General features: G+C 50.1%; 1 protein-coding gene across 1 annotated transcript in view; it reads right to left on the reverse strand.

Annotated features, from left to right (window-relative positions):
- Positions 1–209: 209 nt before the first annotated feature.
- The window catches only part of LOC144763870 (uncharacterized), a 38,245-nt gene continuing 23,633 nt past the window's right edge, over positions 210–14,821 (reverse strand). Inside the window, exons 2-3 of the mRNA XM_078649862.1 lie at positions 2,215–2,485; positions 210–1,201 (exon numbers count right to left, since the gene is read on the reverse strand). Of these exons, the coding sequence (XP_078505988.1) occupies positions 210–1,201; positions 2,215–2,485 (1,263 nt within the window). The remainder of the gene's footprint in view (positions 1,202–2,214; positions 2,486–14,821) is intronic.

A 14,821-nucleotide genomic window follows, 5' to 3' on the forward strand; every position in this document is an offset into this window, starting at 1 on the left:
ACCAGCTCCCAGGCACCCAGCAGTCACAGACATCATCACACAAACTACAAATCTGAAAATAAAAAATCAGCTTTATTCAGCGGAATCACAAAAGAAAAGCAAATGAGAGTCCTCGCTCATTAAAGGGCAATGGCCAGTCCAATAGAGTCTCAGCAATAGCTTGTGCCTCCATGGGTGTCATCTCACCCAAACATGCCTGCACATGGCGTTTAATCAGCTGTGCTGACTATGGGGGCACCATCTGTGGAATCCTCCGGCACCGCATGGACAGGAGAGGGAAGGACAGGTGGAGTGGGTGCAGGTGTAGTGGATTCATCCACACTGGTTGGGGCATCGCCGAAAGTAGATTCAAAAACCTGGCTGCACACCTCAGCCAGGGCGGAAAAACTACCACCAGAACCCGGGGACACATTGGGGGTGGAGGTACAGGGCTGTGAGTCAGTCCTACTGGGTGTGTGGATGTGTGTGTGAGGTGTCTCCCCTCTCCCTGTGGGTGTGCCTACTTGCCCTTGAGACTGTGTGCGTGGAGCTTTGAGCTTCTTATGCTGTGTGTGTGCGCTGGGTGTGTCTGACCTGTGGCGTGTGCGTGTATGCTGTGTAGGTATGTGAGAGGCAGAGGTGGATGGCTCGGAAGGATGGGGGGGGGACAGATGCTGCTGGGTGTACATAGCTGCCGTCAGCGTTGATTCAATGGCAGCCACACTCCGACGCAGATCAGACATGGCTGATGACATGCCCTCCATGAACGACACCACCTGTGTAATCAGTTGTGTATGTCCATGGAGGACAGACAGCATGGATGCCTGACCTACTGCAATCTGCCGGAGTAGGTCCACTGTCTCAGCACTGAGGGCAGCAGGGGACACAGGGGCAGGGGCTGCGGTGCCGGGAACAAAGGAGACACGGGGGCTAGCACGGACCCTAGGCACACCAAGGAGTGGGAGGTTGGAGATGGGACTGGAGGAGGGGAGGGCAGCCAAAGATGTATGAGTGACCATTGCTGCATATTCCCCCCCCTCCTGAGAGTCTGTCTCGGATTCGTCGGCATGGTACGATGTGTCAGTCACATGTCGTGCGGCCTGTAGACTCTCCTCCCACTCTGTGCCACTGCCTCCCTCTGACACCTCCCAGCAGGTGGCACTGTCGGTGTGTCCCTCCGCCTGGTCCGCGCCTCTGTCTCCTCCAGATTCAGATGATGATGCTGTGAGCAAGGAGAAGAATTAAAACATATCAGTCACCTGTACACATCAGACATATCAGCTGCAAATCATATGGCCTCTTTCGTCAACATGGCATGCATCATGAGTCACATGACACATAACTCTTCATAATGACAATTCTACTTGTGGAGAAATGTCAGAGACACACAGCTCAATGTAAGGTAGGAGACAAGGTATAGGCAAGTAAAATACTTGTATGAGAGACACAATCATGATCCACTGCCTGACAACAGGATAGCTGATGATGCATAACAGTTCATTACCCAACCCTGCCACCCAAATCAAGACCTGGTCATGTTTGATTAGCTTTGACTCTGTGCCACATTAGAAAAGTCCTGGGCAAACTGCCATGTGATGCCATCCTGGGACCTGAAACAAGTCTTCCATCACCTCACACTGCCATCACCGCTTTGTACATCCAAAGTCACATTGTGTGGCAAACCATCAATACCATGTACAAAGAACATGCCACAGATGGAGAGAATATGCACACACGCACTGCCCAGTGTGAGTATGCAGAAGTCCAAAATATAGCACATGTACATTGTGCACCTGCAGCTAACACAAGATAATTAGAAAGTGTACCATGGACAAAGGCCACTGAGGCTGACTTGTGCACAAAACACTTGTTGAGACTCAAGAACAGTGCCACAATATGAAGAAGGGCAGACATAGTGCACATGTGGTGGTACATTTAAGGTACGAACAGGTGTGACATACCCCCCTACAACATGAAGATGTGCAAAGGAAGATGCAACTTGAGACACTGCACCATAGGAGTACATGTCAAAAACAAGCATTAGCCAAAGCAAACCTCTACTGTGGAGTAGGGCAAGGCATGTAAAGAAGCAGCTGCTGACAGAGGGACAATCGAATTCCAATGCATGAACTGCCTGTCTGACTACACCACTCAAACTATGGGAGTGTGACCATGCCGTAGAGCTCTTCAGGTACCATTTCTCACACACATGACTACAAACAGACATGTACCTACCCCCTTCGTGCTGCTGTCCCTCCTGCAACTGCCTATGGAGGTCTGGGAACACCACTTCCAGGACCCGGAGCATGTTGGGGGTGAGTTGCCGGCTGCCGCCATGCCGGCGTGGAGCTTCCAGCTTCAGCTGGACTCGGGCGATGCGGCGGCTCCAGCACCGGATGTCCTGCCACCTCTTCTTTATGTTTCGAAGCCTCCTGCGAGGCCCCCCCTCGCTCCGGACAGCCCTGGCGATGTCCACCCAGATTTCACCCTTCTCATAGGCAGATACCTGTCACAAATGTAAAGTTACAGAACATCAGTATACCTGGTGCATGTTCCCAAGACACCCATATGTCCACAAAATACATGATGACAATAGGGCAACGTATGGCACACACATTAGCATCATTGTCCAGGAGTATGTGGCCTGTGTGCTAACAAAACTGCTTAGCATTACATTGTAAATCTACAGATTACATGAGGGCTGTAAAACACTCTTTGAGCATGACACTCACTGAACAAGACATGCTATATCTGGGTGCAATGCAGCACGTGACATGCTGTCACACACCACACTACAACAAATAACTCTCTTCTAACAACACTGTGCACCCTGGCACTCACTCACAACAACATTGCATCTATCCAGTATTACTACACAGTGGCTATGATGTCACACACACAACAGGTGCACACTCCAAGGTATTGCACACATCACTCACCTGATCCCCTGGTCTCCCATACAGCTTGCTGAAGTTGGGCAGGAGGGCATCCAGAAGGGCCTTGTTCTCACCATCAGTGAATGCAGGTGCCCTCTCCATGTTCAGCTAATCAGGGCCAGAGGATTCAGAGACAGCAGCTGTGGTTAGCACACCAATGTTGTGCAGGCAAGTGCCCTCCCACAGCCACATGCTGCCTTATATCTGTGCTGCAGAGGGTCTGTGAGTCCAAGGAGTAGTGTGTGATAGGCCACCATAATTTGCATCCTATGTTCCATCCAATCACATCACACCTAAGCCCATTACACACATATGCATGGTTTGAAAATAGAGCCAGAGCTGAACAACAACTTTCGCAACATTGTATACTTTTTCCTAACTGAATCTTCCAGGACACCTGTAGGAGTGTAAAAAACTCCGTATCCATGACAACCTGGTTGCATTTGGAACAGTACACTGTTTCCTTAGTTGTTCCCTATGAAATTTAAAAAATCCACACACAAGTACGGTGACATTGCCATTGCTACACATTGAATGGTGTAACGATGCGTACACAGGCCCGTACCATTGGGGTACGCTCAGTAGAGCCTAAAGGCGATAGGGAAACGATGCGTACACAGGCCCGTACCATTGGGGTACGCTCAGTAGAGCCTAAAGGCGATAGGGAAACGATGCGTACACAGGCCCGTACCATTGGGGTACGCTCAGCTCGCGTAGAGCCTAAAGGCGATAGGGAAATGATGCGTACACAGGCCCGTACCATTGGGGTACGCTCAGCTCGCGTAGAGCCTAAAGGCGATAGGGAAACGATGCGTACACAGGCCCGTACCATTGGGGTACGCTCAGTAGAGCCTAAAGGCGATAGGGAAACGATGCGTACACAGGCCCGTACCATTGGGGTACGCTCAGCTCGCGTAGAGCCTAAAGGCGATAGGGAAACGATGCGTACACAGGCCCCTACCATTGGGGTACGCTCAGCTCGCGTAGAGCCTAAAGGCGATAGGGAAACGATGCGTACACAGGCCCGTACCATTGGGGTACGCTCAGCTCGCGTAGAGCCTAAAGGCGATAGGGAAACGATGCGTACACAGGCCCCTACCATTGGGGTACGCTCAGCTCGCGTAGAGCCTAAAGGCGATAGGGAAACGATGCGTACACAGGCCCGTACCATTGGGGTACGCTCAGCTCGCGTAGAGCCTAAAGGCGATAGGGAAACGATGCGTACACAGGCCCCTACCATTGGGGTACGCTCAGCTCGCGTAGAGCCTAAAGGCGATAGGGAAACGATGCGTACACAGGCCCCTACCATTGGGGTACGCTCAGTAGAGCCTAAAGGCGATAGGGAAACGATGCGTACACAGGCCCGTACCATTGGGGTACGCTCAGCTCGCGTAGAGCCTAAAGGCGATAGGGAAACGATGCGTACACAGGCCCCTACCATTGGGGTACGCTCAGCTCGCGTAGAGCCTAAAGGCGATAGGGAAACGATGCGTACACAGGCCCGTACCATTGGGGTACGCTCAGTAGAGCCTAAAGGCGATAGGGAAACGATGCGTACACAGGCCCGTACCATTGGGGTACGCTCAGTAGAGCCTAAAGGCGATAGGGAAACGATGCGTACACAGGCCCGTACCATTGGGGTACGCTCAGCTCGCGTAGAGCCTAAAGGCGATAGGGAAACGATGCGTACACAGGCCCCTACCATTGGGGTACGCTCAGCTCGCGTAGAGCCTAAAGGCGATAGGGAAACGATGCGTACACAGGCCCGTACCATTGGGGTACGCTCAGCTCGCGTAGAGCCTAAAGGCGATAGGGAAACGATGCGTACACAGGCCCCTACCATTGGGGTACGCTCAGCTCGCGTAGAGCCTAAAGGCGATAGGGAAACGATGCGTACACAGGCCCGTACCATTGGGGTACGCTCAGTAGAGCCTAAAGGCGATAGGGAAACGATGCGTACACAGGCCCGTACCATTGGGGTACGCTCAGTAGAGCCTAAAGGCGATAGGGAAACGATGCGTACACAGGCCCGTACCATTGGGGTACGCTCAGTAGAGCCTAAAGGCGATAGGGAAACGATGCGTACACAGGCCCGTACCATTGGGGTACGCTCAGTAGAGCCTAAAGGCGATAGGGAAACGATGCGTACACAGGCCCGTACCATTGGGGTACGCTCAGTAGAGCCTAAAGGCGATAGGGAAACGATGCGTACACAGGCCCCTACCATTGGGGTACATTGAGTCAGACATGGTCAAGTGAACGATTGTGTAGGCTGCGTCCCTGTCCACCTTCATGTCACCATTGGCAGAGTCACACTAGGAAATCACACAGCAGGGATGTAGTCTACACTCATGTCAACCATGTGGATGCATACATCAGCATGGCACACATACATCAGTATGTGCCAGGTTTGGCAGACATTGAAGAAGCACAGGGATTGTGACCGTGTGCCTCAGTTGATGTGTAAATAGCTTGCACAACATGTCATCATTCATGATGCACATGTGCATCACATGCATTCAACAATTTCAACACGATTGACGTCTGCAACATGTAGCGTGGCACATGAACACTCGAATGGGCCACAATTCAGTACAGGGAACTGCCACATGATGACAGGAACATGCCCACTGTCACAGAGGGGTCATAGCCGCACAGCATGACCCTGTGTGACCACGTCATGTGTGTGCCTTGTGCTACATTGTGCATGCTGTTAGCATATGCCATGAAGAGGTCAGTAAAGTATTACTCACCTCAGAATATCCACACATGTCATCCTGGACATGGCAATTTCCGTAATACCGTACACTTGTGTGTTGGTGTGTAATTCCTCTGGCTCTGCAAGTATCCTTGGCGTTGTGTCTGCCCTGATGACGTTATCTGAGTAGTCATATGTCACCTCTGCGTCCACACGTCAGGTCCTCTGTTTGTTTCTCAACACCAACGCAGCTCCGGTCTAAGTTAAAGCTTACACATTTTGTACCCTAAATCATTGTACTAACACTTCAGAACATTTACCTTTTATTGTCATACTCAAGACCGTGCCAATAGGGATGTCACTTACAAAGCCTGTGAGGAATGAAAAGGCCTCATGTTGGTGAGTGACCCTCACCGTCTGTGTCTCCACGGTTTTCACGTCAGGCACAACAACAAGAGCTGCTCCAATTGCGGGGAGCTGACATATGAATCCAGGTGTGATATGTCCCACAAGCCACTTAGACTCCAGCAGTTGGCACAGCAGCACAATAGCTCATGGTTGGGATGTAGGACCAGTGCATGTGTGTGGGTGTGGAGACATGTGAGCCCCTCATTAGTACATCATTCCCCAGGCGACACTTGTCAGGTAAACAACAAAAGTCAGAGATGTGTAATTGCATTGACAAATAACCATGATGCAAGTGCAATGCTGCATGGGATTAGGGTGACGGCGACCACACGGCTCCATCAGAACAGCAGCCATCGTAGCCAGCACCACGACCTACGGTCCCAGCCCTGCATGTGACACAGGAGGAGTAACTGCACTTCCTCATGTCCATGATGTCCTTCACCCCGGCCAGTGACTCTGCATCAGCTTCTGGCCCACCGTACCCATCAGGGGGCAGTTGCGCCTCAGTTGATATGCCCCTGACGCCATCATTCGCTAAGTGACGGACGCAGGCGGTGCATACGTCCCAGAACCGCTGTGACAGACATGATCGGAATGTTCATCCAGGTCCCCGCTGGTGCAACTCACAACCTCACTGCCAGATCTCCCCCAGGTGTCAGCCGTGGCGCCATTCTGGGGTGGTGCTGGCCCCGATAACACACACTGTACGGCTCCGCCGTGGTAACTGTGTGGCAGAACACCGCTCTTAATGCTGCATGGGAATGTAAACATCAATGAGCTGGCCACACCTCATTACAATTGGCGCTAATGAGTATTGGGAGGGTCAAGAAGACCCACTGGCACGTGAGTGTCAGTCCCAACACCACAGGACAGGTGGACTGGGGGATGCGAGTGTTGTGGACACCTAGCCAGACACAGGTGATGTCTCAACTCAAAAGATGTATTTGGATGATTTGGCAACGTTCAGTGTAGTGTTTATGTGGGCGGTTGTAACCATGGCCCTTCATCTCCCTGTTGTTGCGGTGAGGACCAACTTGTCACTCAGGTCCTTCAACTACACTAACGCTACGCTGAGCCTCTGCAGGCTCATCTTGATGAGAGTACTGTATGTATTTTTGCAAGCTTGTACAGCCACGCAGCATGTTTGTCTGTACATAGGCACGTTGTCAGACCCCCACTGCCCTACCCGGACTGACCATGTTCCCTGTCCTACCACCCCATCCCAGGAAGCATCTGCATGCAGCCCTCAAAACCACAGAACACAGTCACGTTACCTACGCTGTAGAGGGTATCCAAGAGGTACAGGCACTACGCAAAGATGTCATCATCCTCCCTGACTCTGGGAGTGATGTTTAGCTACTTGACATGCATCTTTGCCTGCTACCCACACTCTCTGTGGGATATGTTTGTGTAACAGCTGCCAGTGTATGCGTTGTAGGTACAGCCAAAACGTGGCCACGCCCTTGTCGGATGCCAATCAACAACACTACTTTTGTTCCGGTGTGGCCTGGATAGCCACCACTCACTGGTCAGATCAATGACACCCAGGGAGGCTAATTAGTCCTAAGCTATGTATGTATAGAAATGTGACACTTTGCTACTGCCTACTGTTCCTTACAGATATTGGTTCACAAAAGGTAAGTAACTAGTCCTTGAAAGTACTGTGCATCTGCTGTAGGAGCATATATGTTGTGTCCTTGCTGTGATGGCAGGGTGACTAATGTACACACACCATGCCACGTGTGTAAATGACCCGTTCACATGTGTGATGGCATTACAGACCGTCAGTGACAAATGTAATTATCATGATGTATGATGATGGTCATGTAATTCTCACTGAAAGTACACACCGCGACATGACTAAGGCTGAACAGTGCAAATGATTGCACATGTGGTGTGTGTGTGTATTGCAGTCTGCCCTCTGGGTGTGCAACCTCCTACTGACATTGACATGACGTGTCTCACTGACATGATACATTGTCATGGTCACTTAGACCTGTACATCTGAAGGCTTGTATGCATGTCACATCCATTCCACACACTACAGGTATTTACCTTCGCCACGGAGGAGTGTGTGGGAGCTGGCATCTGTGTGTATCCCACACCACACTCCAAATTGTCTACATCATTTGAAGAGGTGTTGCTTGTGCCATGTACATTGTTATAGTCTTAGTCAGACAGTTGTAGACATTTCCTTAAAATTGTGTCTTGCAGGGCACCCCCTCTGGAAAGGCCGTTGCCTGACTTGGAAGCCATGAGGGAGCGCAACTGCATCCGTCGATATCGCTTCGGCCGACAGTTGATCAAGGACCTGACGGGCAGGCTTGAGGCTCACCTACAACCACGCCACAGGTATCCAAGTGCACTGACACCCAAGGTGAAGGTGATGGCAGCCCTCCATTTCTTTGCCACAGGTACCTTCCAATTTACCATAGCTGATGTGGGAGGGATGTCTCAGACCATGTTTAGCCGGGTATTGAGTGATGTTTTGGGAGCAATGTTGCTCCACCTTGATGATTTCATTACATTCCCTACTCCAGAAGAGTTGACAGATGTCAAGGGGCAATTCTATGGCCTGGGCCGTATGCCACATGTAATTGGTGCAATTGATGGTACACATGTTACTCTTGTCCCACCACAGGCTCAGGAGCAAGCGTATCGCAACAGGAAACACTACCACTCGATAAATGCCCTGGTGGTGTGTCTTGCCAACATGATTATCTCACATGTTTGTGCACGTTATCCAGGATCGTGCCACGATGCTTTCATCATGAGGCGTAGCAGGGTACCACAGATGATGCTGCAGCTGCACAACCACCGGGCATGTCTAGTTGGTGAGTATACACTGTGAGCTCTGTATGTCAGTATGTCACAACTTCATGATCTGCATCATATGATTGACTCTTGTACATGTTGTCAAATTGCAGGAGACGCTGGATATCCAAACATGCCATGGCTAATGACTCCGCTACGCAACCCCAGGACAGCTGCAGACCAGCGTTACAACAATGCACATGTGAAGACCAGGCAGGTGATCGAACGGACCTTTGGACTCCTGAAGAGCCGCTTCAGGTGCCTGGACAAGATAGGCGGAGCCCTCCAATACAGCCCACGCAAGGTGTGTGACATCTTCACCGTGTGCTGCATGCTACACAACATGGCAGTGGAGAAGGCTGTGCCACTCTACCTGGATCCTGATGAGCTGGAACATCCGCCCGTTGAGGATGAAGGCCTTGGCCAGGATGCCAGTGATGAGGAGGGTGAAGATGATATCCGCGGTCACCTCATCCGCAACTTCTTTTCATGATGGTGAGTCCTTTCATCTTTTCAGTAAAAGATGGACTATAGAGTAGCATGGGTAGCATGCTATGTATGCAACAGACTGTAAGCAAGATCAATTGGATGTGTGTTGTGCTGTGTCACATGTTCAGTTGGAATGCTACACACATACGTGCTATGAGTGCACTCGGAATGTACAGGTGTCATACTACATCAGGCTATTCAACAGACATTGTCAAAATGACATTATACCGACCGTGACCCCTTGTGTGCCACTCTCATCCACAGCTCGCCCTGCCTGTTGTCCGTTGGGGTACATCGTGGTCATCCTGCTACTGCTCATTATGATTGCACCGTCAGCCACATCAACGGAGCATGCTTGAACATGTGGAGGAGTCAATTTGGGTAAGGACTCATATGAGGCTGTTTAGCATTGGTATGTGTAGAAATGTGTGGTACATGTTCATGTGCATGTGGTGTCATCTTGCATACATGCTACTCCATTATGTACCTCATGACATGTATGGCCACTCCCATGACAGGATAGTCACCCCTTCTGTCATCTGTTGTACTTTGATACTCTGGTGAATGCATCAATGTGTGGAGACATTGCCACAGCAACATTGCACATACCATGGCATGACATTGTGTCAGAGGTCACAACCACGGACTCTGTGGGGGATTGCAGCCTCACTGTGTGCATTAGAATGTGACTGGATCCTCACCTCCAGCTTGTGGGCCAGTCCAGTGTGAGTACCATGAAAGCATGTGGTGTTGGTGTTGCCCAGTGTATGTTCCACATCTTAAGACAACTGTCCCGTGAATCAGTTAACATGGATGCATTGCCCCTTGCAGCAGTATATCATGTCACTGTCATGTCGTTACCTCAGTGCAGGTTGAGAATACTGCAACGCCAGCCTTCACAGTGAGTAGCCGTGATGTTTAGATGCACATGATGCCATGTATGTTTAGCATGACAAAGTACAAAGTGTGAAAGATGCATATGTGAATTTCTGTGTAGCACCAGTGGAGTGCGGTCATTCACATGAATCTCTGGTCGCCGGCACCATGACTGTGCTATGGTAGGGTCTGATTATGTAGCTTGGATGGACATCACTTGCACTTAATATTTGTTGTACATGCATATCATGTTTAGCATTGTGATGCATACTTGCCACACCAAAAGACTGGCTACAGAGTGCCTTCATTGCATGTCGATCATTAACTTCCTCGTCATATGTGATACTAACAGCTGGAGTGGATTTGCTCAAGTTAGCTTACAGGGCCCTTATGGCTTACCAATATCACATACAGACTTTAGAGTTAGCGGTAGTTTGATTTCCATATGTTTCCATTTGTTACTGATGTCTACCTCATCTGTGCCTGGGAATGTGTTTATACTACATAGATCTTTTTGCATGGGTGCTCACTTGTGAGCGTTACACATGACTCTAATGGATGACAGACTGTCCCAGTTTTTATGTGTCTGTGTCACAGCATCGAATCTGATGTGATGGCATGATTAATCATCATTATTTGTCACCAGACAGTACACTTCACAGGTGTGACTGGTAGAGTGTAGCTAATGAGGTTTTTGAAGTGTCTGTGACATGAGAATGTTGTCCTAATGCTTAATTGCCTCTGTTTCAGGTCTCCCTCCCAGCAGTTCCCATCCTCTCCTTCCCTCGCCTGATCACCCTTTTGTGTCTGTTGTTTGTACTCAGACCAATGGGCTATTTGGAGGTGGAACCCTTAGAGCATCACACCAGTCTGATGAAGAAAGGTACGGCCAGTCGTTGACAGCCTTGTAGGTATTCGTAAAGCGGCATTACAGGTGACATCATGATTAGTGTAAATTGGACTTATTGACAATGCACATGTATGATTGTGATAGCTCCATGGGCTCACAATGTAGATTATCATGTTGTGCATGACGTCTGACTCCTACAGAATCTAGTGCCTGCTTGTGTCTCTACACACATGTCCGTCTAATGTGCACATATACTATTTTCAAATTAGTTACCTCATGCTTGTTAGGTGTGTAACTGTGTATTGTCCACACACATGGGGTGGGTGAAGGCTATAATACTATTTTGTGTGTGAGGTAGATGTCTTTGTTGGTGCAGTTTGGATTTGAACACACTAGCTCTTGTATACACCTGCAGACGCTGTGTGTCTTGTGCCCCACTTGACCGTAAGGGCCCTGATCCACTGACTGTGATGTGTGGTGTTTACTGTGCCATTTAGTAGTCAGTGATCCTGAGTGAGGCAGACACTCCTGCCTTCACATCCACATGTCACTTTGCGCATTGCGGCTGCCCTTGTGTTATGTGTTTGTTTAGCAATTAGTCACACCCCTCCTGCCGTCATTTATTCACTCATTGCTGCAGCTGCATACACAGCCAACATGCAGCGCACACTATCCAGGAACACAGACACCTACAGGATGACCCTCCTTCCATCCATTAATAGAGCATGCTCCGGCCACCCTACACACAGACAACACCAGACATTCACCCTCGTGCTATGAAAATGCTGTGTACTCAGTCATAGCTGCTGCTATGCGTGTGTGTGCAACACATACTGGCACAACTATGCAGATTCACATGACATTGGGTCTACGTACCACCAGGTCATGTGGCGTGTCCAACACACACACACCTTACATTGGCACACTATTGTAGAGTGTTAGCTTGTCAACACCACTAGATCCGAAAACTGTTAGCTTACAGTCACGTGCCAGAACACAACATGCTCACACCACTTCAACATTGCTGTCACAGTCAGTCAAGTTGGCACATGGGACACACACCATGACCCTGTCTCTTGGGTGTGGTGTGATTTGGCGGTTCCGGGGTTGGTATTTGTCTGGTGTGTGTTGTTTTTCTGTATGCGTTGTTCCCATTACAGTAGTATAGTACTTGTAGCTCCATAGGGGTAGGTCACCTAATCAGGTGTGCCTGTGTAGAGTGCTCCAGCCCATTGCCCACAGTCTGTCCTGCCACCGTCATCCTGTGCGGCATTAATCACATACACAGTAATGCATCATGCTGATGGTAGCTCACATACCTGAGGACACAGTTGTAGGTACTCCCTACATGGACTACTACTTTTGTGACACTGACATGTACTCCTCAAAGTGACTCTCCTGGGCCTGCCTGTGCTAGCTGTTTGGGATTCATTCCCCCCTCCAGCATTGACTGTCCCACACAGGTGTGTCTTACCATCCATGTATGTAGTTTGTGGAAATTTCTGACCAATGTGTGTCCTCACTCAGATTCTGATCCAAGTGTGTGGATGACTGCTGTTTGTTGTATACCTTGCATTTATGACATTTGCTGACACATATACATGTATGCTGTTTCAAAGATTACTCACCAAATGCGTATGATGTTTAAATTATTTATTGGGTGCTCTAGTGCATGAAACGTGAATAGGTGCTGTACAGAAAGGGGGGGGAATCCAAAATTCACTGCTGGAGATGAGATGGCTTACTGTTTCAGTCAACAGAGTCCAGCCCACAGTGCCTGACATCATTGGGCAGACTGTGACCAGCAAGTCCTTGTGGGAGAGTCTCGTAGGGGATGCTGTTGCACCCAGGGGCTATATGCCAGGTCCAGTGTCCTGGGAGAAGTCCATGGGCCACAGGCCCTCAACGCCTTCGGCGTGGACGACCCGCCTTCCTTGGGGGACCCTCATGTGCAGGCATGGACGGTGCATGGGACGCTACGTCAGAGGGTTCAACCTCCTCCCTCTCCTCCCTCCCTGTGGCTGGTGTTGCACTTTGCCGTGATGTTGCTGGCCTTGTGACACAGGGAGGGGGCTGCATGTTGGCAGCCATCTGACGTAGCACATGGACAATGTCCCTATGCACCATCAAGAGCTGAGCCTGGTGTGCCTCCACCCGTCCATAATGCAGGTCTTGCCTGGCTATTTGCTCTGCCTGCTGTTCTTTGAGCTGGTTGAGGGTCTCCGCAAGCTGGTTTACCTCACTGGTGTCCCGCCGGTATGCCTCAAGGATGTTATCGAGTTCAGCCATACCGGTCCCTGCAGCTGACTGGCCAGATTCTCGCCTCCGCCTTGCGCCACTCCCACCACCCTGACCCACATGAGCACGGCCTGCGCTTGTGGGCACATCCGATCGACGGGCCCCCCGAGTGCTGGGAGGGTGGAGGTTGTCACCAACCTCAGGGGCGCCCGACAAAGGGTGTCCCTCATTTTCAGACTGGCTCTCTTGTGAATCATGGGCAGGGCTCTGACCTGTCTGCTGGGATGTGGTGGGAATAGGTCCGGTGGTTGGCAGAGATGTAGCTGGTATAGTTGCTGCAGGGGTTTGGGATCCAGAGGAGCCAGGTTGGTTGGGGTCATCCACAGTGCGTTGAGGGACGGCGCTGGCGGTGGGGTCTGGGTCCTGCTGAGCCTGGGACTGGGATCCTTGGCCCCCCTGGCTGGGGGGGCGATCCGCACGTTGCCCTGTGTGTGGGAGAGAGAGAGACACTGTTAGGGCTATATCAAGTGACATGTGGTTTTGTTATCCATTATCAGCATCACTGTTCCACAAGCTATACATAGTTGACATTGTACAGTTGTGTATTTAGTGGTAGAAAAACACAATAGTACGATGGGGTATATACATTCTTCCAATCTCTTGACAATGACTGACACAGCCATTGCTGTGTCTTGTGTTGCCGGCACCACACGTGTAAAGAATTTGTAAGTTTCACGCAACATCCTGGATGTGGTGAAAAATCTTATGTGTGCGGCAAGCATGCACAGAGTTTAGATGCAGCATGTTGATGTAAGAGACAGAGCATCATTATTTAGCATGTCAGCTACTACTTTGGATGTCTTTTGCTGTTCCATACTGGCCAAACAATGGCAACACCGCTGGACCTGTACACCCACTTGGAGATCATGGCTTTAGAACTTGGCACTTCTCTGAGACGCATCACCTTGTCAATACCCATGTCCATGTTGGTGCTTATGTACATCCACAAAGGTAATGAGATGGGGCACTAGCTTTTTTAGAGGGCCACAATGGACTGGAGCTTCTGTTATGTGCATGTAAGAGTTGTATGCATATTCTTATGAGTACGTGTTTTGTTGTGGTACATGGCAATTGGAACAGTGTTGCAATACAACGCCTGTCTCCCGGGGATGAGTTTATGTAAGGGGTGTGTACAACACGCCATGCTATTACTTTGTTTGCAAATTGCAAGCGTCCATTGTTCATGTTTTGGCTGTCCCCTCATGTGGCATGCTGCCATTATGTTGGATTTGTGTTTATGCACAGCATGTGTGACCTTGTCCTGATGTTTGTGTTGGCAATGAGCACAGGAGGGACTTGTGCTGCCTACACCTGTGCCCATTGTGTACTATTGAGCTTTCTGAGATGTGTGTCCTGACACAGTACAGTGTTGACAGGAAATGGTGGCTGTCTTACAGGCACATGGCAGATGCTTGCTGGTACTTGTGAGACATCCCTTAACATTCAGCTCTATGGAGTTTGTGAGGCCTGTGC

This window comes from Lissotriton helveticus, chromosome 1_1 (genome assembly GCF_964261635.1).
Source record: "Lissotriton helveticus chromosome 1_1, aLisHel1.1, whole genome shotgun sequence".
In the NCBI taxonomy this organism is placed as follows: domain Eukaryota; kingdom Metazoa; phylum Chordata; class Amphibia; order Caudata; family Salamandridae; genus Lissotriton; species Lissotriton helveticus.